The sequence below is a fragment of the Mustela erminea genome, chromosome 18 (genome assembly GCF_009829155.1).
Source record: "Mustela erminea isolate mMusErm1 chromosome 18, mMusErm1.Pri, whole genome shotgun sequence".
Classification (NCBI taxonomy): domain Eukaryota; kingdom Metazoa; phylum Chordata; class Mammalia; order Carnivora; family Mustelidae; genus Mustela; species Mustela erminea.
The window spans coordinates 55,641,861-55,667,352 of record NC_045631.1 but is presented as its reverse complement, the minus strand read 5'-3'; the positions used below and the strand labels follow the sequence as shown (position 1 = coordinate 55,667,352).

The 25,492-nt window shown below is 48.3% G+C and overlaps 2 protein-coding genes across 3 annotated transcripts in view; one reads left to right on the top strand and one right to left on the bottom strand.

Moving 5' to 3' along the window:
* The window catches only part of RAB37 (RAB37, member RAS oncogene family), a 57,974-nt gene that overhangs the window by 13,511 nt on the left and 18,971 nt on the right, over positions 1 to 25,492 (bottom strand). The window lies entirely within an intron of this gene.
* Positions 8,587 to 24,644, top strand: CD300LF (CD300 molecule like family member f). Its single transcript, XM_032323011.1, has 7 exons — positions 8,587 to 8,853; positions 17,330 to 17,659; positions 19,008 to 19,098; positions 21,036 to 21,148; positions 22,201 to 22,223; positions 22,520 to 22,675; positions 23,158 to 24,644. The coding sequence occupies exons 1-7, from the start codon at positions 8,811 to 8,813 to the stop codon at positions 23,347 to 23,349; spliced, it is 948 nt and encodes a 315-aa protein (XP_032178902.1). The 5' UTR covers positions 8,587 to 8,810; the 3' UTR covers positions 23,350 to 24,644.

Sequence of the window (25,492 nt, the reverse complement as noted above, 5' to 3'; positions counted from 1 at the left end):
CATTTACTAGAAAATATAACCCATTGACAATCTTTTCCCGTTTATCTTTTTCCTTTTCAGGGTGAAGGATTCACTTTCTTCTCTCATCATGTGAAAATAGTTCCATCTTCTTGGAACCTTCTTTGGTTTGTTGGGGGGCCAAGGTCCGGGGTGACAGGGTTTAGCATTCCAGGTCCTGCTGAATCCTGCCTGGGGGCAGGGGCAGGATGCTGCTGCCATGTTTTGGTGCAGAACTTCTGAAAATCCTGTATTCAAACCTGGCTTCCAGGTCAGGAGGAAGATGTTTGTCAGAGTAGGAAGAGAGGACACACTTGATTTGATAGCTTTTTTAAGCTTGATTTAGGACATTAAACTATTGAGACATATGGTATTCTAGCCTTGGTCTAGCCATTTGTATTCTAGCCTTGGTCCCCCAAATTTTAGGGATGAATCTGCCTAAATCCATTACCTTAGATACACAATGGAGTTACTTTCTCCACAACAGCTGCCAGGATTTTCCTAAAGTTTCTCTAGGTTGCCTCCAAATTTCCCTGCTTAGGGAAGCTGAATGTCAACCTCAGATCCAGATTTTCCATTGTACCTTCCCTCCCTTGGAGCATTTGTGAAAATGTTAATTAATCATGGTTCTAGCAGAAACTTTTGTGCCAACTTTGCCACCATTCAGACAGGTGTTTTTGTTCTTTTAAAAAAAATTTAAATTAAAATAAATTCAGTCATATACTGTATTATTAGTTACTGGGGTAGAATTTAGTGTTTCATCCGTTGTGTAGAACACCCAGTGCTCGTTGCATCAAGTGTCCCTCGCAATGCCCATCACCCGGTTACCCCTTCCTCCCACCCACCTCCCCTCCAACAGCCCTCAGTTTGATGTTATGTCTTAAGTCATTTTGTTTATTGTTTCTGTTTGGGCTTCATCCACTTCCAAAAGGAATTTGAGGTGGCTTAAAACAAAACTATACAAGAGGGTGAATAAAGATGCTGCCTGAGGAGATCTTCTGCCCCACAGTGAGTTGGCTTGTACCTATATCTGAGCCTCACATTTGCTTCTAGATTTCCTGGCAGCCAAGATAAAATGGGAAACCAGATGGGGTATGTAGTACTTACTGGTTGAGTCTTTTCAATCAGTGAGTATTTTCTCCTGCGATGCAGAGAGGAATGTCTTATGTGGATTCTTATATAAGGGACCTTAAGTGACAAAATGGGCAATTGTCATTTTGCAGAAAATGCAAAGTGTTTCCTATAGCTTTATTTTTTTCTTTTCAAAAAGATTTTTTAAATGATTTTATTTATTTATTTATTTGGATGAAGCCCAAACAGACGGAGAGAGAGAGAGAGAGCGAGAATGAGAGACAGAACACAAGCAGAGAGAGTGAGAGTGGGAGAAGCAGACTCACTACTGAGCAGAGAGCCTGATGTGGGACTTGATCCCAGGACCCTGGGATCATGACCTGGTCCAAAGGCAGACACTTAATGACTGAGCCACCCAGGTGCCCCTCTTGTCAAATTTTTATTTAAATTTTATTTAGTTAATATATAGTGGATTTTGGTTTCAGGAGTAGAATTTAATGATTCATCACATATATATATAACACCCAGTGCACATCAGAAATGCACTCCTTAATACCCATGACACACCTAGCTCATCCTCTACCCTCCTCCCTCCATAAACCTCAGTTTGTTCTCTATTATTACGAGTATCTTATGGTTTGCTTCTCTCTCTCTCTTTCCTTCCCATATGTTCATCTGTTTTGTTTCTTAAATTCCACATTGCGTAAAATCATGGTATTTGTCTTTCTCTAACTGACTTAGCATAATCTAGCTAAGCTAGCTCTAGCTCCATCCATGTTATTGCAAATAGCAAGATTTCATTCTTTTAAACAATATTTATTTATTTGAGAGAGAGAGAGAGCGAGCATGTTGAGCACAAGTGTGGGGAGGGGCGGAGGGAGAAAATCTTCAAGCAGACTTCCTGTTGAGCATGGAGCCTGCCGCAGGGCTCCATCTCACGACCCACGAGATCATGAACTGAGCTGAAACCAAGAGTTGGACCTTAACTGACCGAGCCACCCAGGCACCCCAAGATTTTTTCTTTTTGATGGCTGAGTAGTATTCCATTGTACATGTACATATGTACACACACACACACACACACACACACACGCATATACACAACCTGTATCTTCTTTACCCATGCATCAGTTGATGGACATTTGGGGTCTCTCCACAGATTGGCTATTGTTGATAATACTGCTAGAAACATTGGGGTGCATGTACCCCTTCAAATCTGTATTTTTGTATCCTTTGGGTAAATACCTAGTAGTGCAATTTTGGGGCCTAGGGTAGCCCTATTTTTAACTTTTTAAGGAACCTCCATACTGTTCTCCACAGTGGCTGCACCGGTTTGCATTCCCACCAACAGTGCAAGAGGGTTCCCCTTTCTCCATGTCCTTGCCAACATCTGTTGTTTACTGAGTTGTTAATTTTAGCCATTCTGACAGTGTGAGGTGATGTCTCATTGTAGTTTTGATTTTCATTTCCCTGATGATGAGTGATGCTGAGTATCTTCTCATGTGTCTGTTAGCCACCTGGATATCTTCTTTAGAAAAATGTCTGTTGTCTGTTCATGTGTTCTGCTCATTTCTTAACTGGATTTCTTTCTTTTTTTTTTTTCCTGGGTGTTGAGTTTGATAAGTTCTTTGTATCCTCTAGGTTTTCTATTGACCCTTGCTAAAACCAGGGCCTGACATTAAATTGTTTGTTAGCAAACACCTCTCAGTGGGAACTGGGCTAATGTTGCCTCAGCACCCTGCTTTCCTGTGACTTTGTGGTTCGGGGGAACATTTAGAAGGGCTAGGTGAACGGGGTAGTTACCATGGCTCCAAAAGTGGCTCTGAGTGACTTTCTTAACAGGACAAATTCAGATGAGTAGATCTGACTGCACAGAAATAATGACAGAACATACCGAAATCAAATGAGAAATGACAGAGAGGAAATATTTGCGAGACAGACAAAGGGTTAATACATGTAGTAATAGAAAGAGCTCTCAAAAGATTATCTCTATAGGAAAGTGAACAAAGAATATGAACAGGTATATTTTGTGTGTGTTTGTAAATGTGGTTAGTTCTATATGTCAACTTGGCTAGGCGGTAGCACTTAGTTACTTAATTAAGCACTAGTTTATCTGTTGCTATGAAGGTATATTAGGGGTATATAGATTATACATTATAGATATTATTATAAATTTACAATCAGTTGACTTGTAAGTCTTCAATAACCTGGGTGAGCCTCGTTCAATTAATTGAAGGAAGTGAGAGCAAAACTGAGGTTTCCCTGAGGAAGAAGGAATTTTGTTCAAGATTGCAGCATCAGCTTGTGCCTGAGAATTTCCAGTTTGCCAGTCTGCCCTGCAGATTTTGGACTTGCCAGGTTCCCAGAGTCAGTTCCTTGAATGAAATCTCTCCCAATGTATTTTATACTAGCACTGTTTCTCTGATATATTATAACACCTAATGCTTTGATAAAAGTATGATAATGGTTAATATTGGTTGAGATTTGGGGAAGTAGGTGCTCCTACATGCACTGTTGGTGAGAGGATACATTGGGGCATTTCTTTTTGTTTTGTTTTGTTTTTAAGATTTTATTTATTTGAGAGAGAGAGAGAGAGGGAGAGAGAGCAAGCACAAGCAGGGCTATGGGCAGAGGGAGAGGAAGAGGGAGAAGCAGGTTCCCCGCTGAGCAGGGAGCCCACTGTGGGGCTAGATCCCAGGACCCTGAGATCATGACCTGAACGAAGGCAGACATTTAACTGACTGGAGCCACCCAGGCACCCCACTGGGGCATTTTGAAGAACAATTGACAATATCTATCAGAGTTACAAATGCAAATTCCTTTGACTCAGCAGTTTTATGGTTTTACTTGCAAAATTTCACCAAGATGTGCGTACAAGGATGTTCATGGTAGCATGTGTAAGAGCCAATAATTCAGCAACTGGGGCTGCTTAAATAAACTGTAGAATATCCATGTGATGAAATGCTGTGGAACCCATAGAAAAATGAGGTAGGGGCACCTGGCTGGCTCAGTCCGTGGAGCACACAACTCTTGATCTCAGGGTCATGAGTTCAAGCCCCACATTGGGTGTAGAGATTATTTAAAAAAAAAAAAAAAAAAGAAAAGAATGAGGTAGATTTGTATGTGCTGTTTGGGAAAAATGATAATCATGGAGTAAAAGAAGGGGCAGAGAGGTATGCTTGTGTGCTGACTTATGTTGACTTCACTTGGGTGTATATACTGATTATGCATAAACTTTTTTCAGGGAGGCAGCAGAGGGGACTGTGACTACCTCTGAGGAATGAAGAGAAGATTTTCACTTGTTGCTTTATCTCTTACTCTTCTCCCTCTCTCCTTCCATCCTTCCTTCTCCCCATCTTCTCCAAAACTTTGCTTGCATTACCTTAAAAAAAAAGAAAGGTGTTCGCTGGGAGTATTTGAGAGTGGGCATCATGGGCCATGTTTTCTTTTTGTACTTTTCTGTATCAAAAGTCCCTAATACGTGTAATAAACTGGTTGATGAAGTAAACTCATGAGTGATCCTTTGCTTAAATGGGAATAAATAGCGTTTCCACAGAAAAGAGTGAAACACTGGTTTTGGGGACACATACATATATGTGACAACAGTGGTTGTCTCTGCATGGGGGGCGGATCAGGAGTGATTTAAAATGGATTCTTTATGTTCATTTATATTCCTTTCTCCTTTGGTAATGAACACACATTCCTTTGTACTTCAGAAATATGCCTATATATGGGGCACTTGAGTGGCTCAGTGGGTTAAGCCTCTGCGTTCGGCTCGGGTCATGATCTCAGGGTCCTGGGATTGAGTCCCGCATCGGGCTCTCTGCTCCGCAGGGAGCCTGCTTCCCCCACCTCCGTCTGCCTACTTGTGATCTCTCTCTCTGTCAAAACAAACAAACAAACAAACAAATAAATAAATAAAATCTTAAAAAAAATATGTCTATATATGTGCTGGGGAGGCATGCCATGCTGGGTAACTCAGGTAAAAGCAAAGAGGAAGGCCAATGTCTAGCCTAACTGTTGCTGAACAGATGCTTAATTTTATTTCTTCCAAATAAAGCCAGCCCACTAAACAGTGCTTAAGAAAAGATCAGGTCCTCTGCACAGAGGGAGCCTGAATAGCCCCAATTTCACTTTGTCGATTTCAGCGAGTGTTACCTTAGATACTGGAGGGGTAGGAGGCAAAGCAGCTCACACCCTAACCCGAAAACCACAGAGCTCTTTCACCTTGTCCTTCCAGAGGGTTAACCCACACTTGGGAGACCTGTGTTTTCCTCAAAAACACACTTTGCGTCTGCCTGAGTGCCTGGGTAAGAACTTGGTTGAGACCCAGTTTCCCATTCCATAGACTGCGGATAAGTGGCATTAGATCTGGAAAGGGTTAAGGTTGTTGTTATCCGTGACTTGCTTTTCAAAACCAATTTCCAGTTCAAGACAACATGACATTCTTTCACTTTGGGGGAACCTGTTTTAGAAATAGCCGTGGAGTGGATACTCGGCTGACAGCCAGCTCAAGGATGTGCTGTCTTGTTAACTCTTGGCTGTCAGGTTCCCTCTTCATTGCGAGCACTGAGCAGGACCAAAGGGCAGCTGCTTTCTGTCTCAGCCTCTCTAGCCAGAGGCAGGATGGTCGGCTTTATGAGCCAGATCCAGGGTTGAATCTTGGCTTTGCCCATTACTAGCATGTGACTTTGGATGAGTTACTTGCTCTCTAAGCCTAGATTTCTTTGTCTGAAAAATGGGAATAACATTGCCTCTCCTGTATATTTGTAGTGAGGATTTCATGTGAAAACTATGTAAAATATGGAGCGTAGCATGCAGTGGGTAGAAAAGATGATGTGTGGTTGGGTCCAAGCAGACTGAGTTCAGGATGGTTGCTAAGAAAAGCTGTGGTTTATGACGGAGCTTCCAGGGCCAGGAGAAGAACGACCATGCAGTGAAAACAATTCATTTGTGTATTCATTTTCCAACAATTATTTATTGAGCATCTCCTATGTACCAGAGGTGGTGTTAGCCACTGGGGATACAGTCCTCATGGATCTTCTAATCCCGAGGGGGAGAGACCCAACAAAACCAGTCCTTTCAGAACAAGATCTCTTTCCCCCACGAATAGATCGAGCTCTGAAAATACGGCAGTTTGCAAGACCAAAGTGACCATGAGAAGTAGCTTGAACAAGTTTCTGCCCCTTGTAACCAGGAGAACCCAATCAATGCATGTGTGATACACATGTATACACACAGCATGTATGCACATAAACCACTACAGCACACACAGTGCACACACACACACAACTCATCCATGTGTGCACACATCGCTCTAGCAGTAAAACACACACATGTATATACAGCTCCCACACATGTTTACATGCAAACACGAACACACCACACATGTTCGTCCATGCACGCACACATCTCCACAAGCACTCATACCCACACATGAGCATGTGTGTGTCTATGCACACACACATCCACAGGTGTTTTAGGGCAGGGGCACCTCAGATGAGCCATCCAGTCCTTTCTCTCACAGATGGAGACACGGGAGCCCAGGGAGGGAGCTGACTTATGCAAAACCTCCACTAGGTTTTGGAGGATGCAGGACCCACAGAACAGCCCGACTTTCCTGTAGTGCTCAGAGGCACTTGTTCCAAGGATCTGTGTTGCCACCATTCAGAGACCCTCAGATGATACTGTTCTTGACCCTAAAGGGAATCCTCCTTGTATGACAGGATTTTTATTCCCACAGTGCCCATGGTTCTTGGTCACGCTGCTGGACAGGTAGACCAGAGGGAGAGTGGTGGACGGCGAGGCGGAGTTTATTGAGTGAGAGGACAAAGCCCCCGGAGAGGGAGGGGACCCGAGAGGGTTGCCGCTCTGGCATTCAAATCTTGGGATTGTGCTAAGCTCTTCCACAGATGTATCTTGGGCATCCTGACTGTGGGTCCCTGTGAATCAGGGCTCTGATCAGGCACCCGTCTACCTACTGGCTTATTGTTCACGTGTTGGTCTTTTGGGCGGACATCTGGAGATGGGCTGCCTCAACTTGTGATAGTGACCAATGATTTAAGGTTAATTGTTTCAGGATGTTTTTGCAAAAGGGACTCCTGCAGAGAGGCTGGGACAGGAGGCCATGGTGGTCCTGTCTAAGCTGTAAGACAGGATGCTGGAACGGTTTCGTCTTAGCTGTCCTATTTTCTTGTGGGGACACTGGCCCTGACTGCCTAATTGTCCAACTAACTCCTAACACTTGGGTAAGCTGGGCCCAGGAGCAGAGGGCTGGGCCCCAGGCAGGATTTTGAGCTGCTCAGATGCTTGTCATTCCTTACCGCCTGTTCGCAAGAAGGGAAAGTTTACCCACAACTCTCAAAACATCTGACCCCTTGGTTTTCAGGGATGTCCCAGCTTGCTTAACTCCTAGGTTATTTCCCCTGGAGCCAAATAGTGTCCTTGTCAGCAGAGGCCGATGTCTCTCAGCATAACTGTGCAGTTATGGGCTTGGTGAGAGTGGGGACGGAGGGATGACCGAGCCCTAACCCCCAGTCGTTGACCTTACTTTATGGTCTGGAGATATGTAAAGTGGAAGGCTGTCTCTGGCCACATCCTGGAAAAGCTTGGCTGATCAGCCGTTGTGGTTTTGTGCGTGTGCAAATAGGCCGCTTGCACACCCACTCATTCCTGGTCAAGCTGTAAGGGGCTTATGTCCCTCGTTGGGACTCACTTGCTTCTCAAGATGTCACAGGGTATGTGTGTGACACTTAGCAAAAGTGGCTCCAGGGGCAAAATATGAGAAAGGGCCCAACATGTCCTGGCTTCTGTGCTCCACCCCGGGCCTTGCTGGGGTCCTGGTGGGAGGGATGGGGGATGGGCACAAAGTTGGCAGAAAGAAGGAGTAAGACGGGCAAAGCTGGGGCTGATCTTCTTCCTACTTCTGTAAGTAGTTATGATAAGGCGAGGGGTGAGGAGCGAGGGGGTAGTCGCCAGGAGCAAGGAGCAGCTTTCTTCAGGAAGGAGGCCCTGGTCTAAGCGGCAAGTTTCTGGAGGATTCCGGCCGGTATCAATATCCACAGGCTCTTACTTGGTGGTCTGGGGCACAGCAGTGAGAGTTTCCAGTATGTTCTGAGGACAGCGACCCCTCTTGCCCATCGGACCAGTAGGTCCCTGCTCACATATCTCTACTCTTTCTGCGCCTTTCTTTGTGGTCTGGTGTTTGATACTCTCTTCCCCCTCATTCCGCTCTGGTCTAGAATCTCTCCTCTGGCTTTCGGGCTTTGTCCCCCCGCAGCCACACTCCTGGCCTTTGGACTCCCAAGGCTACACCCTGACATCCCCTGTGTCTAGTATTGTGTCCCTCAACCTCGGCTCTGCAAGACCTCTGTGATGGAGCCGGCATCCCTCTGTCCAGTCTTCCCACCAGAGGAGAAGGACTGAGTAAGAGCCAGCCCCACTCCCCGGGTCTGCATCTGCAAATTTCCCCAAGGCCTAGAAGGAGTGGCAAAGTCCTCTTTGAAGACACTCCTTCATGGCTGCAGACAGGAGAGCATTTCTCAAAAGCTTATTCATGATCACCGAGACTCGTTGCATTGCCTGTTGCCTTGAGATTTCGCTCCTTCCTCTTTTTTGCTTATTCACCAGTGGGAAGCGGCCGAAGGAGGAAGTGCCGGAGTGGGGCGAGCAGAAGGGTGGAAGATGCTGGGGCTGAGTCGGAGTTGACTGGCTCCACCAAGGGGGGCTTGTGTGAAGAGAGAATGTACCTGCTGCTGTCCTTCCTCTTCCTCTTCCGGCTTGCAGGTGAGTGGGGCCTGGGTCTGTACTGGAGAAGAGCTTCTGGGGCAGGATGAAGCGGCTGGTGGAGGGAGGAGGGGCCCAGCCGCGGGTCCTGCAGGCCGTGTTTCTAAGCAGTGGCTCGAAGTAGTGAGTCTGTATGTGTCGGCCACCCCATTCCTCACCCCGCACAGGGTGTAATTCCTGACCACCCAGGGGCCGATTGTTCCGAAGGGACTTGGACTAAGGGGCCCCCCGGTGTAGGAGAAGCAGAGGAGCCCTGGTTGCTCGGGAGAGCTGTTGCCTTCGAGAATGTCTAAGAGGAAGGGAAGGAGTGAGTATGGAGGTGGCTTTGGAGGAAGGAAAGCTGGGGGTTTGCCAGACAGGGAGGAAGACGTGGTTCTAGGTGCTTGGGGTAGAAGGAAGTAGTAGAAGTTGCTGAGGGGCTAAGATGGGGATGGTGGTGGAAGGAAACTGTGAGCGGATGGATACCATTTGGATTAAAAATTAAGGGATTTTCTTGACCTTGAAATGCTGGAGGGCCACAGGGCTCAGTTTTGGGCTTTTCTTTCTAGAGCTCTAAAGCCATTCCCTCACTGATTTCCTCTCCTCTCTTGGCTTAAATACTATCTCTATACAGAGGATGCCTGATGTTGTATCATCAGCCTGGACATCACTCGGGACCCCAGAATCTTTTAGTCAAGTGCCCACTCAACTCTCCACTAAGATGTTGGCATTTCGGATGTGACCTCAGCATATCTTCTCCCCTCAAAATCCTTTCTCTCCCATCTTTGTGTTTAGCAACTCCATCTTTTCTAGGTACTCAAGCAAAAGCTGGGGACATTCATCTCTCATATCCCACAATGATCCTTGGGAAATGCAAGCCAGATGCTGTCCTTCCTCTGGTCAAAACCCTCTAATGACTTCCTATCTTACTCAGGATAGAAACACAGAGTCCTTACAGAAGCTAAAAGGTTTACCACCTGGCTTTCTCACCTCATCACCTCCCCGATCGCCTCTTCTACTCTGCTCTCTCGGCTCAACCCACCGCAGCCAGAATAGCCTCTTACATGGTCTTTGAACATGTTAGGTACACTTCTGCCTCAGGGCCTTTGCACTTGCCGTTCTCTGCCCAAAACGCTCTTCTTCATATAACCACATGTTCCAGGCCCTCATATCCTGCATGTCTTTGATTTTTACTCAGGCCTTCATTGATAAGAAACTTCATTAAAATAGCAGTTCCCTTGCATTATTTTTCTCTACTGTCTGACTCCTCCCTTCTCCCACCTTGAGAGAACATAAGCCTTAGGAAGGCAGGAATTTTTGTTCCTACAAACATACCAGGTATAGATTACAAATAGCGAGTATTAGTTGAGTGAGTGAATGTATCTCATGGAGAGGGAAAAGAATATGATTGCCATAATCCCCAACTTTTCTTTTCCATAGAACTGAACTAGGGATGGAACTAGATGGTATTATGCTTAGTGCAATACGTCAATCAGAGAAAGACAACTCTCATATGATCTCCCTGATATGAGGAAATTGAGATGCAATATGGGGGGGTTTAGGAGGCAGGAAAAGAATAAATGAAACAAGATGGGATCGGGAGGGAGACAAACCATAAGAGACTCTTAATGTCACAGAACAAGCGGAGGGTTGCTGGGGGAGGTGGGCGTGGAGAGGGTGGTGGGGATATGGACATTGCAGAGGGTATGTGCTATCGTGAATACTGTGAAGTGCGTAAGCCTGATGATTCACAGACCTGTACCCCTGGGGCTAATAATACATTATATGTTAATTAAAAAAGAGAACTGAACACCAGGGACTCTTGTCATTAATTACAGAGGACATGTATTGCCTGTGAGCATGTAAAATGGGGCAGCTGCTTTGGAATACAGTTTGACATTCCTCAAAATGTTAAACACATGATTACCACATGGTCCGGCCATTCGACTCCCAGGTGTATACCCAAGAGAACTGAAAACATATGCTCATGTAGAAACTTGTATGCAGGGGCGCCTGGGTGGCTCAGTCAGTTAAGCCACTGCCTTCGGCTCAGGTCATGATCCCAGGGTCCTGGAATCGAGGCCGGCATCAGGCTCCTTGCTCACCAAGGAGCCTGCTTTTCTCTCCGCCTCTGCCTGCCTGTGCACACACTCTGTCTCTCTCTCTGACAATTAAATAAATAAATAAAATCTTAAAAAAAACACAACAACTTGTATGCAGACGTTCATGGCAACATTATTCATAATTGTTAAAAACTGGAAACAACCTAAATGTACATCAGCTGACGGATGAGCAAATAAAATGTAGCATACCGGGCGCGTGGGTGGCTCAGTGGGTTAAGCCTCTGCCTCCGGGTCAGGTCATGGTCTCAGGGTCCTGGGATCAAGCCCCGCATTGGACTCTCTGCTCAGCAAGGAGCCTGCTTACCCCCTCTCTCTGCCTGCCTCTCTGCCTACTTGTGATCTCTCTCTGTCAAATAAATAAATAAAATATTTTTTTAAAATGCAGCATACCCATTCAAGGGAACATTATTCAGCCATAAAAACAAATGAACGCGGACACATGCTGCAACACAGACCAACCTGGGAAATATTATGCTGAGCGGAAGGATCCAGACACAAGAGCCCCTCTATTGTATCATTCCATACCTACGAAATATCCATAATACCTAAATTCATAGAAATGGAAAGTACATTTAGTGGTTGCCAGGAGCTGGGTGGAAGGAATCAGGAGAGTGAATGCTAATGAGTAAGGGGTTTCTTTTTGGGGTGATAGAAAGGAATTCGGTGTAGTGATGGTTGCGAATTTTGTGCATGTCCAGGAACTGCCGAGCTGTACACTATAAAAGGGCGAATTGTACGGTAAGGGAATCGTATGTGAGCAGGAACGTCATCAAGGAGCAGAGGGGAGAATCAGCAGCAGTCGACTTCTCCTGGTAGAAAAATCTCTGGGTAGCATTTGGCATTGTAGGGATTGAGGCTCTGGAAGCAGGTGTTCATGGCAAGTGCACGGTCCTTTCTGTGGTCGAATTTGATCATTCATTCCATCAGTTAGAGAAATGATAATGGTACCTCCACGAAGTGGTAGGTGCTGTGAGGAGAGCTGAGCTCGGGGACCTGACGTTGTGAGCCTCGGGGGACGCAGGGACGGGGGTGGTGCTGTTGGTGAAGGGGGGCTACTGCAAGGAGCCTCTGGGAGGAGATGCCTGAGCAGAGGCCCGGGGGTTGAGAAGGAGCAGGCACTTAGGATCGCAGGCAGACTTTCGGACACGCCCGTCAGCGAGCACAAAGGCTGTGATAGGGGCCCGAGCCTGCTGACCTGACCCTGAGCGGGCCTGAGAGATGGACAGGCCGTGTGGCGTCCTCACATGCTTCAGAGCAGCCCGGAGGGGCAGATTGGGAGGATATCACTGTGTCTGGGGGAAAAGTCTTAGGGGAGGAAAGTGACGTGTCCAGGACCGCAAGGCTTGTAAAGGCAAAGCTGAGGATGGGTCGTGGGGATGGAGAAGCCGATTCTGGGCGAGCCGTTAGGGGGCAACTCAGCAGGGCAGCGAATGCACATAAAGGACTGCTTCTTTTTTCCCCCTGACATCTGGAAGCAGGGGAAGTTGGTGAGCAGATGTGAGCATAATGCTGGTGTGTGTGTGCATGTGCACGTGTATGGGTGTGACCGAGGCAGAGTGGAAATGTCAGTTGGAAGCCAGCAGGCACAGCTGTGTGCTCAGCAGGAACCTGGTCTGTGCTGTGAACCTGTGCCCCCTCACCAGCCTCTCCCAGGGAACTTCCCATAACAAGACGCCCATTTACCCCGCACCGCTTCTCACTCTAAAGAGTTCCTTGTTTCCAAGCTATACAAGAAACAAATACCAGCCAGAGCTCCCACTGGCTTTACAGCCTTCATTTTTTGTGAGAAAGGAAGAGATTTGTGGCTGCTATTTTCAGAGAAATATTAGTTGCTTTGTCCACATTTGGTTTCACCCTAAGTGGTGGTGGACGTGGACAAGACCCACGTGTGCCGGCCCGGAGTGGTCACTGGCTGACGTCCTGTGCCATGCTGGAGTTGGGGTCCATCCTGTGCCTCCCTGACGGTGAGCCCGTAAACATTCCCTGAGGCTCATCTTCTTCCTCAATGAGGGTTACTCCCGATCGACTAGCCTGGAAATAACCATGCCTGCTGGGGGTGCTGCTCCCTGGGGCTCAGGGCTGCCAATTTGTTTATCTGAGAGAGAGGGGGCACACGAGCAGGGAGAGCAGCAGACAGAGGGAGAAGCAGACTCCCTGCCAGGCAGGGAGCCGGACGTGGGGGCTTGATCCCAGGACTCTAAGATCATGACTTGAGCCGAAGGCAGACGCTTCACCGATGGAGCCCCCCAGATACCCCATCAGGGCTGCCTCCGGTGTCAGGACGGTTCAGACAGCAGGGTAGTGCTCTGCCGAGGTTGGTGGGGAGTGGGCCCCCGGACAGACCTTTCCAGGAAGCTAGTGGAGCACATGGTTCAAGAGTCAGGCCTAACGTCTGCGCTCAGGTGAGATGAGCTAATGTCACCTTAGGAGTTTCCTAAAGCTGCCAGGATAAATGACTACACAACTAGTGGCTTAAAAGAACACAAATTTATAATGTTACAGTCTGGAAGTCAGAGTCTTAAAGGATCACCAGGGCTGCGTCCCTTCTGGTAGCTTTGAGGGAGAATCAGATTCCTTGACTTTTCCACGGCCCAGAGGTTGCTGCGTCCTTGGCCTGTGGCCCCACCTGACCTTCAGTGTCCCTTTTTCTCTGACTCTGACCCTCTTGCCTCCCTCTGATAAGGTCCTTGGCCCCGCCCCACGCTCCCGGATTATCTCTCCACCTCAAAACCGTTAATTTAGTCATATCTGCAAACTCCCATTTGATCGTGTGAGCTGCTTTACGGTATTTTATAGGTTCTGGGGATTAGGATGTAGACATCCGTAGGAAGCCATTATTCTGCTCACCAGGCCGTGAAACAGCCCTGTCCAGGAATTATTCCGCACCGCCCCCCGCCCCCACCCGTCCCATCATTTTGAAAGTAGTAAATGTTCATTGTTGATACTTAGGAAAGTACAGAAAAAATGAAGAGTCTGGAAAAATAAAAAATTCTGTGTTCCTCATCTTAATGCCCAAGGCAACCTGATGTTTATTTAATATTTACTGGTTTCCTTTTAATCTATTCTTCTATGCATATTTTTTAAAAAAGAATTTTTGTTGTTGTTGTTGTTTGACAGAGAGAAAGAGAGAGAGAGAGAGAGAGAGACTGCAAGATAGGGAACACAAGCAGGGGGAGTGGGAGAGGGAGAAGCAGGCTTCTCGCCGAGCAGGGATCCCGAGGTGGGGCTTTATCCCAGAACCCTGGGATCATGACCCGAGCCGAAAGCAGACTCTTAATGACTGAGCCACTCAGATGCCCCATCTTCTATGCATATTTTAAAAGTTAGCTGAAACTGTGCTGTATATGATGTTTAAAAAAATATTTTCACCTCATAGGATTTTCCACATAATTAACAATATTTCTAAGCATAATCAACAGTGTCTGCATTATATTTTGTTGTTTACTTATTATCCTAATTGATGGATGTTAACCTTATTCAGTTTTGCTCCTTAAATAATTACGTAATGAGGGGTGCTTGCGTGGCTCAGTGGGTTAAAGCCTCTGCCTTCGGCTCAGGTCATGATCTTGGGGTCCTGAGATCAAACCCCTCATCGAGCTCTCTGCTCAGCAGGAAACCTGCCCCCCCCCCGCCTGCCTCTCTGTCTACTTGTGATCTCTCTCTAATAAATAAATAAAATCTTAAAAAACAAAAACAAAAGACAAACCGTTTAAATAATTATGCAATGAATCTTGGTGCATATGTTCTTATTAGCTTCTCTGATTATTTCCTGGGGACCAAATCCTAGACATATAATCACTGGAGCAAAGGGCATGATTATTTTGATACATAATTGCCACATTGCCTTCCGTAATGGTTGAATGGTTACATCTCTAACAGCAGCTGCTCCTCTTGTCCATGTCACGACACCCATGTCAGCGATATAGTAATCAAAAAACTTAAGTTTGCTTCATATGTGAAAATGACATCACTTTAAAATGTTTTCATTTGCTAGATTGTTTAAATGGAACACTTCCAATTTTATCATCCACCTGAATTTTCTCTTTGTGCCTTTTCTTTTCTTGCCCCTTACCAACTTTCTAAATGGAGTATTTCTTCTTTTTTACTTTTTTTTAAAATTTTTTCAGTGTTCCAAGATTCATTGTTTATGCACCACACCCAGTGCTTCATGCAATACATGCCCTCCTTAACCTAAATGGAGTCTTTTTTTTTTTTTTAAGATTTTTATTTATTTATTTGACAGAGAGAGAAAGATCACAAGTAGATAGAAGAGCAGGCAGAGAGAGGGGGGTAAGCAGGCTCCCCGCTGAGCAGAGAGCCTGATGCGGGCCTCGATCCCAGGACCCTGAGATCATGACCTGAGCTGAAGGCAGAGACTTAACCCACTGAGCCACCCAGGCACCCTGAAAGTGCTCCCTTTCATTCAGAGATGTTATAAAGGCTCACTTCTATGTCCCTCTAGTTTAAGAAGTGATTTGCTATTTTATGTTGGCCTTCTTAATTTCCTTGCATTGACCTAAGTGGAGCATGGCGAGAGGGGACAGGATCCAGCCACGCTTGTGGGAAACCCTTCCCCTCTTCATTTACCATTTTAAGTGTCCTATGGTATGTTATACTCCAGAGAGCGGAAACATATCTCCATGCAAATACCAGTAGTACATACATGTTCAGAGAGGCATTAATCGACATAGCCAAAAAGGGAAATTAATTCAAATAGCTTCCACTGACGAACGCGTAAACAAAATGTCCCTGTCCTTACCCTGGAACAAAGTGCCCACACACGCTACAATAGGGATGAACTTTTTTTTTTTTTTTTTTTAAAGATTTTTATTTATTTATCAGAGAGAGAAGGGGGGAGAGAGCGAGCACAGGCAGACAGAATGGCAGGCAGAGGCAGAGGGAGAAGCAGGCTCCCCTGCTGAGCAAGGAGCCCGATGTGGGACTCGATCCCAGGATGCTGGCATCATGACCTGAGCCGAAGGCAGCTGCTCAACCAACTGAGCCACCCAGGCGTCCCATGGGATGAACTTAAAAGACATTCTGCTAAGTGAATGAAGCCAGATACAAAAGGCCACACATTGTATGACTATGTGGTCATGAAATGTAGATTTCAGAATAAAGAAATCTACAGACAGGACATAGGTTATGTGGGGGGTGAATCAGGCACAGGGTTTCTTTTGAGGTAACAAAAACATTCTGGAATTAGAGGTGATGGCTGTACAACTCTCTGAATATCCCAAGAACCCCAGATAGATGCTTTAAAATTAAGAGTAAAATTCATGATACATGATTTATATCTCAATTTTTTAAATGGACGAAAGTAAATTCTTAGCCTTAAACACACCTTAGTTCATTTTAGAAAGGAAGGAAATTATCACTGCCTTTAACTTAGCAAACTGGAAGAAGGCAAGTAGTAATCGCTCAGAAAGAAGAGGAATAAAATCACACATACGACAAATTAATAACTTAGGAAATAAAAACAATAAAAACTAATCTCAAAGTGGTTTAATGCAGGAAAAAACAAGAAGGAGGTTAGGAGAAACAGAAGGGGGATATCCTGCAGCAAGGGTAATCCACACAACTCACAGACCTCATGTGGTCCGAACGTGTAATAATAACAGATACAGACACTTTAATTATAAAAGGATACTTTCTAAATGGAGGACTTTATGCTAATACATACTCCATGAAAGAGGTTAACTTTCTGGGAAAAACAAACCAAAACAAAAAGAATGGATTCAAGAACCATCAAAGTCCTTGAATAGTCAATATTCAGGGGAAAACAATTTCCAGTCATCAAAGTGTATGTCCCAATCATGAATTTGCCAGAGAGTTTTGTAGATAATTTTTAGGATTCTAAAGACACAGAAATTCCTTTGCTCTGTTTATGTGCTGGTCACTAGTGATTCCAAGTTGGGAGGTTCCACACAAAATCCAGATTCCTGGCGACTCTAGAAAAACGAAAAGGTCTGAAACCACAGAGCCCACATCTCGCACGAGGACAATGGGCTGAAGTGGACTGTGGCCGTGCCTTCGCTTGGGTCATTTGCTTCCAGATGACATTGACCACAGGGAGGGGGAGGGGAGGATTATCAGAAGATGTCATTGCTCCGTGGGGACATTCTTGTTTCTCTGAGATGTAGAGTTGTGCTTTCCATGGTGGAAATCAGTTGTGATTTCCATGGTGGCTTTGACCCAGTGGAGTTTTGAAGGACAAAGTGGAAGGACTTGAGGAAGGTGTATTCCCTCCTTGACTGTCACTCAACTCATCAGGCATTTGGGTTTCTTGGGGCTACTTGTGATGCAGGAGTTTGGGCCGCTGCCCTCCGTGGGTCGGGTGGGATATGACGGGCACATGGGTTTGTATTTTCCAGGCTCAGCTGACATCACAGGTCCAGCAGCAGTCAGAGGCCCCGTTGGGGGCCGACTGGCCGTGCACTGTCGCTATGAACGCGGGTGGGAGATCTACCGTAAGTGGTGGTGTCGAGGAGCCGTGTGGAGCTCCTGCCATATCCTCGTTCGTACCGACGGATCAGAGCGGGAAGCGAAGCGTGACCGAGTGTCCATCAAGGACGATTGGAAATCGCAGATGTTCACGGTGACCATGGAGAAGCTCAGGTGGAGCGATACAGACACTTACTGGTGTGGGATTGAAAGGACTGGAGTTGACTCTGGGGTCGTAGTTCAAGTGGTCATTGACCCAGGTAAGAGTTTGTATATGAGTGTGGATGGATCTCTTCAGGGTCTTCTTTGTCCTGGTCCCTGAAGTTCCTTTCTCATAACTTGGTGTCGCTCAGAGTGAACTGTCACACAGGGGAGTTGAGTCCTGAGTACTCCCAGAACCCCGACTGACCCCATGGCTTGGGAGACACAGGGCCTCTCTTAGATGCCCTCATGGCTCCCAGCACCTCCTGCAGGATGGGATCCACTTTCTGGGCAGGTGTTTCGCTGCACAGCGCCACGCCTGCATCCATTGTCCATAGAGGTCAAGGTGATGGTCCCAGTTTCAGTCCGTGGACCAAAGGGATCTTCTTCTATGTGACCCAGAGACGACAGTTCTTGCCAGTATTTTGGAGTTCTTCTTGTTCTGGAGTTTGGGGCCAGGACTTGAGAGTAACTATTCCCACCTCCTCCTGTTCCATACCCAGGCTGAGAAGGAAGAGGCCCAGTACAGTCAGGGTACTGTGGTTGATTCCTGAGGTCCGAAAAGGCATCCCCATTCAAAGGGCTGCATTTCTGGTGCCTGAAATCTCATTACAAGCCATATACACATCTGGGCTTAATGATGTTCTCTTCCTCAGTACTTCTAGAACGCAGACACTCCTGGGAAGTACAGCTCAGAGGTCCCACTGCCTTGGTTTGAATGAGTTGGTCTGTTGGGCTCTGCTTCTCTGACCTCTGGACAGGCAGCACCAGATCACAGGGACCTGTGGCAAGGGGACAGCGCAGAGTCCACAGAGCCCCACCCTTCCTGAACCTGTAAGGCGTGTGACCGTCGCAAAGCACAGCACATTCACTGTCTTATTGAATCTGGAAAATGTTCCTGAGAAGTGACTCTTCTCCCCATAGAAGCTTAATAACTTGCCCAAACAAAGGCAAAGGACATTTTGAGTTTGTTTAGGGGTGGTCCTGACCTTAGGAGTCACAGATCTTGGGAGTGTTAGCCACTGGACCAGCACCCCCTTCTGCTTCTGTCCTTTCTGGATAAATGACACTGGGGGAGACCTTAGCAGAGGCCTTGTCATGGGCAGTGGGAGGGTTTTAAGTCCAGCTCAGCTCCAGCTGCCTTTGCCCCTGGGTAACATTAGGCCCCCTCTAACCCTTCCAGGGCCTGCTCGACATCCTCCCTGGACCCGTACTCAGCCCTTCCTGCCTCTGAGGCTGAGTCTCCTAGTGGCCAGGGAGATATGAGCAGTCCAGGCGATAGGCTCTTCCCATGGCCCAGCTCTAGGCTCCCCGCGCTCCCCCACCCCCAGGCAGGTTCAAAGCCACGTGCAGGGCTGCGGACAGGTTAGCAGGCTGAACAGTGTATAATTTGGTCTGTATGCCTAGCACCAACTACAGTACCAACCTCCACTACCCCCTCAACCACCATGTCCACTGGGACAGCAGAGACTGCGACCAGCTACCAGTCCAGTGACAGGTAAGCCAGTTCCGGTGCATTGTTTCCGGTGGTCTACTTGGCCCAAATTCTTCCAGTTGTGGAGGTGGGGGTGGGAGGGAAGAACCCTTCGTAGTCCCAGGTGCCAGCCAGCCAGAGCTTGTCCCTAGCCCCTTCGCCTCCTTTAGAAGGTGAGGATGATGGCAAGCCTTCCTACTTGCTATCAGGCCCCACATTGTCCTTGGAGCCCCCCAGATCCTTCCTCCTGGAGCCCAGTATGGTTTGTAGATGTGTTGGTGTATTCATTCTTCTATCTCATTTTTACTGAGTTAACTTCTCCATGGCCAGCCCCTTGTTAAGCTCTGGAGGCATAGACAGGGAGCTTCTCCCCAGGGGCTCAGAGTGCAGGGAGGGAGACTGATGAGCAGGCAGTCAATGCAGATGGCATGGCCCGTGTGTGTTTGTGTGTGGGGGGCACCAGCATTGTGGGGCCACAGGGATGGCTCTTGGTTCACATACCAGGAGAACAGGAAGGGCTTGGGGACATCCTGTTTCCCCTAATTACCATTACGGCAAGAGCAGCAGTCCTGGTTTGCCCCATCTCGAGAACACCTGCCAGCTCACAGAGGGCTTTTCTGTCCAGTGTCTCTTAATTCTTGGACCTGCTTCATGAGGACAAGTAGGCAGATACAACTGCCCATTTTATAGAGGAGGAAACTGAGTCTCTCTCATGCTTCTTTGCACTCTGCCCAGCCAGGGCGGCTGAAGTGGCTTTTTGGAAGCTGAGAGACCTCCTTCTGTCTCCTCCTTGGCCCTCTTGACTTTGTCTAGAACTGCTGTGATCTCCTTTTGCTGGACCTTCTTGTAGAATCTGGATGGGAGGTCCCCAGTTATTCTATCCCCACCCAGGACCCCTGCTCTTCCACTCTCCCATTTGCCCTCTGTTTCAAGAGTTCCTTTTTACTAACCTGTTTTCAATAAGCAATAGTTACGAATCAAAGCTGTATTTTTGGGTCTTTGATCAGTGTGAGATGGTTTCATTCATTCATTCATTCAACAAATAATTATCGAGCTCTCGCTCATGCCCTCACTGTCTTGGGGAGTACGAGAGGATACTAGGACGAACAGAATGATCAAGGTGTCTGTCTGCCCTCCAGATACTTGCAGTGGAGAGAGAATTCAGGTGCCAGATAGAGTTACTTAATTCATTGATTGATGAGTTTATTCTACAAATACTGTGACTAGTGTTGAATAAGAGATAGCCTTTGAGTTAGACTCAGACTCATGCTGCCTTAACAAAGCACCCCATCCCAGGCCACTTCAAGGACAGGCGTTTATTTACACACAGTCTGGAGACCAGAAGCTGAGACCAAGGTGTCAGCACGGTTGGCTCCTTCTTGGGGCTTAAAGGGAGAAAGTGGTCGCTGTTGGCCATCCTTGGGGCTCCTTGCCTTGTGACACCATGACCCCAATTTCTGCCTCTGTTGTCACACGGCCTTCCTCCTTCGTGTATCTGTGTGTGGCTACCTTCCCTCCTGTGAGGACACCATCCATTGGATTAGGACCCCTCCCTATGCAGTAGGACCTCGTCTTAACTTGATTCCATCTGCAAAGATCTGATTTCCAAATAGGTCACCTTCACAGGTTCTGAATGAACCTGAATTGTGGGGGTGGGGGACACTCCTTACTCCAGGATAGCAGGGGCAAGTGTAGAAGCAGAGAGACCTCTCCACACCCTGTTGCCATGCAATTTCAGTTAGGTGTCTAGACCCTGGAACCCTCTTCTCCTTTAAAAAAAAAAAAGAGATTTTTTTTTTTTTTAACCATCTCTGAGGGCACCCAGGAATGGGGTTCCCAAGCTAGAAACCCCAGGTCCGCAGGTCAAAAGGTGTGTGGCCCTCCTTGCTACCAGGTGGCTGGGGTGCGGCCCCGAAGCAGGAGGTGGGGCGGGGCGCATGGTGCTATTTTATCGTTTCCAGCTCTAACTCCCTGAAGCTCAGCATCCTGATTCCCCTCACCGTGGCTGTGTTGCTGCTTCTCCTGGTGGCGGCCTCATTCTTGGCTTTGAGGAAGATGAGGCAACGGAACGAAGGTGATCAGATACGGCTGACGCTGCCTAGGGGCTGGAGTGTGGGTCTGAGTGTGGGGCGGATGGCTGGCTCTGCTTCCACATCCTCATGGAAAATGTAACCCCCTCCTCAGAACTCTCCAGGGCCTCAGCTCTTTTGGGGTGCTCTCCAGCACCCCTCCCCCACCATAGCCTGGGGACTCTTGTAGCCAAGGAGGCGGGGAGGACTCATTCTTGCTCATCACGCCTCCTCCCCAGTGTATGTCTGAGACCTAAGTATTAAGTACTTTCTGTGCTTCTCAATATCTAGGCCTTTGAAACAAAAAAACCAGAGCTGGAACTTATTTCTGTTGGCTCTAAAATTGGAGGGGCGTGGGGTGGGCAGAGAGAACCAGGAACCACAGGCACTTGAAAGCTGGTCCATAAGATGCTGACCCAGCTTGTGCACCCCACTCAGGGGGCAGCGTGGAGGGGACACTTGTGTTCTAGGACTGGCCAGGCACCCGTGATGCAAGGATGGACGGGCTCAGCCGCCCAGCAGCCTGCAGCCCACCGGAGGACTAACTGGAATTCAGTAGGACAAAGGCGATGAGACAGATATAAATCAAACACCATGGAAATGGGGAGGGGGGGGTGCAGCTCCTGGGCAGCTGGGGAGGCAGGTGTGACTTTGAGTTGACTCCCCAATGACCAGCCCAGTAGGGAAATGCAGGCATTCCAGGGAGGGAAGTCGGTCTGAGTCTGCAGTTGTGCAGAAAGAATCTTAACCCCACGGGGGCCCATTGGTGGCGGGGCCACTGAATCAGCTGATCGCCCTTCTGTGACGGGGGGTGGGGGGGTGGGGGGGGTGGGGGGGCGAGGTCTCCTTGTTTCTCAGGTGGAAGCTCAGAGAGGTGAAGTGAGCAATGTCACCCAGTGTGTCATCTGGGGAGTCCGAATTAGAACCAGGTCTCATCTCTCTGAGCCTGGAACCTAATTCACTCCCCCCCCCCCCCCAGATTTCTTTTCCCCAGGCCTGGGGGAGTCCTCAGAGTCTAGGGATGGGCTTTCTAATTCTGATTGTTTTTGTCTTTTAGCTGCTGGGGTATCCCCAGAGCAGGTAAGAGAGTCCCCAAGGTCAGACCAGAGACCCCAGACAGCTCCTTTTTCTCCATCTTCATTTTCCTTCTCCCAGAAGCACTGGGCTCCAAATGTATCACACAAACTATGTGCCCAAGTGTCTCACGGCCCAGCTGCAGGGCCCAGGAGGATGGGGGGCGGGGGGTGGGAGTGGACGCTGGAAACAGCCAGAAGGGGGCAGGTGTAGGGGTTTCAGAGGAAGCTGGGAGAGGGGGACAAAGGGAAGCACAAGGTCTGTGACCCAGCGGGAAAGAGGACCTGGGCTTTCTCTCCCAGGTGGTCCAGCCCCCGGAGGGGGAGGCGGATATCTGCTATGCAAACCTGGCCCTGCAGTCAACCAGCACCTCCCACAAGTCCTCCCAGAAGAAGGGCTGCACAAAGCCCTCCTCCTCTGCCGGGGATGACCAGCCGGAAGTGGAATATGTCACCATGGTGTGTTCTTGGTGGGGCTGCTGTGGGGTTTGGAGCCAGATCTGCCATTGTCCTCGCTTTGAGGGTGGGCTTTCTCCCGCCCGCGGGGGCACAGAGGAGGAGGGGCGGGTGCTGGGCCAAGCCACAGTCACTGAAAGACTTGCCTGTGCAACTCCCCCAGGCTTTGGGCTTTTGGGAGGGTCCCCCTTTGGTCTCAGCACTGGGGCCCCTGAGTCCCAGTAGACACGGCCCTTGTAATGGCAGCAGGGACCCGGACTGGCCCCGAATTCCACGTGAAGGATGCTGCCCTCGCGTGGAGGGGAGGGAGGGTCTCCTGCTGCGGCTGGACTCCGGGAGCTGGCGGAGCGAAGGGGGTGGGAGCTGGAGGGTGTGGGCGTAGCCTTCCCTGAAGGCTCTGTGCTCCCACCTCATCCAAGGCCTCCTCCTTCGATGGGCAAAGCCTCTCGCCGGCCTCTCTGACCCCTTGGGCTTCTTCATTCCAGGCCCCCCTCCAGAAGGAGGAGATTCCCTATGCAGATCTTTCCTGGGAGCTTTTGAATCAGGACGCAACCTATTGCAACATGAGCTTCCAGGCTGCCCACGTTCCCAGCAGGAGCCACGAGGAATCCATGGAATACAGCAGCATCAGGAGAGCTAAGCCTGGGCTCCAGGCGCCCCTCGCCCACCCCAAATAAGGCCTGTGAGCCTGTTCCTGCTCTGTCTGCTTCCTGCCCCCAGTCGCTTCACGGGGACCAACCGGTGACTGAAGCCTGGTCTCAGGGGGCTTTCGGGAGGGAGCTGGCTTTTCTCCCATACAGCTTGGAAGGGGGTTGGGGATATATACTCTGCAGCTGCCAAGGGAGTAATAATAATAATGATTATAATAATAATTAACCTTTATTTATTGTTTACCATATGTGGTGAGGTGAATAATAGCCCCCAAAGTTATCTGTGTCCCAATCCCCAGAACCTGTGAATATGGCAGAAGGAGTCACGTGGATGTAGGACGTCGAGGATTTTGAGATGGGGGGAGTATCCTGGATTCTCCAGTGGGGCCCTAAGTGTAATCGCCAGGGTCCTTGTAAGGAGACAAGGTCACAAGAGGAGATGGCAGCTGATGATACAGGCAGAGGCTGGAGTGATGTGGCCAGAAAAGACAAGTGATGGAGTGTCCCCTGGAACCTCTAGAAGGAACCAGCCCTGCCAACACCCTGACTTCAGTGCAGTGGAACAGATTGTCCTGCTGGGCTTCAGGACTGTAGGAGAATAAACTGATGTGATGTTAATGAAGCCAGTAAACGTGTGGTCATTTGTTACGGCGTCAAGAGGAAACAGACATGTTGTGTGGCAGGCTCCTTCCCTAAATGCTCTATCTCCAATAACCAGCTGAATCCTCGCAACAACCCTATGAGGGTGTCTTAATCATTGCCCCCATTTGACCGATGAAGCATCAAGGTTTGGAAAGGTTCAGTGACGTACCAAGTTTTATTGCTCGGAAGCAGATGAGTGGAAATTTGAACTTGGGCATTTGGGCTCTTGAGTCCGGTGTCTGGGACACTGTCCTGCACAACATGTCTAAGGAAGAGGGGGTCTGTGGGCTACGTGTGCAGGGATCATTAACGGGTATTCACAGGGTGCCAGGCTTACCACCTCTGTTCTAGAGTCCTGGTAGCCCGCCCTCCAGAGTATGTACCGCATCCCAGCGTGGTGGCATGGCTCGCTGTCTCCGTGGTTACCAGCCGAGCCCAAGCAACCAGCCAGTCCCCTGCCTGCTGCCCCTCTTTTTTTCTTCGGCCCCAGAGGCCATTCTCCTTCCAGCAGCCAGAATGATCTTTTTAAGGCACAGACCGGTCACTTGTGGCTTATCACCTTCAGATGGGTTCTTCTGTAGCCCAGGACATCCCTGGGGATGCACGGGTCCCTGCCTGCCCCTATGATCCCAGCTCTAGCTACTCTCTTTTTGAAAAGATGAAGCTTAAGAAAAAAAAAATGAAGATTTCTCTTTTCTCAGGGCATTGACACTTGCTGGTTCTTCTTTCTGGAATGTTCTCCCCACAGATGTGTGACCAGTTAGCTTCCTTTTATCATCACATCTTAACTCAAATGGCCCCTCCCAGAGTAGACTTCCCCAACCACCCTCATGGCAGTAGCTCCTGCTACCACCTCTAGTTTCTCTGTCCTGTTGCCCTGTTTTACTTCCTTCATAGCAGGCCCAGCTTTATGAACTTGTCTATTGGAACGTGGGTTTATTTTTTCCCCCTCTCCACAAGGCTGTAAGTTGCCTGAAGGTGAGGACTTAGTCTCATTCACTGCTATATTCCCCATGCCTAGATTTGAGGTCTTGTACGCTGTGGATTCTTGAATGTTTTTATGTTGCCTTGAATGAATAAATAACGTGAGAGTCCAGGCATGGGAACACAGGACAAGCTTTCAGGAGCAGGGACACCTGTGTCTGTCATTCTACGAAAAGGGTCCTGGGCCACTTGGACAACCTAAGGAATTTCAGCATCAAACTCCCAGAAACACAAAGTGGAGAAATTTCTTTCTCCTTTCCCAAAGCCAGGAGAGACAGAAAGGGCCATGATTCCTCCTGACTGGAGGACAAAGGTCTATCACTTCACTTAAGTCTCTTCTGGTGGGGACTTGGATGAAGCATTGGGGAAAGGAGTCATGGGTTGGGAAGAAATGATGAGCTAGCCTTGGGCTACACGCAGGTGCCCCAGCAGGTACAGGGGCGGTAATCGTGTTTATGGGTGGCTGTTAGTGTGTCCTGGGGTTGCTGATTTCTCTATGGACACCCCAGGTGGTCTGGAGGAGGTGGCCTTGGTGGATGTCCAT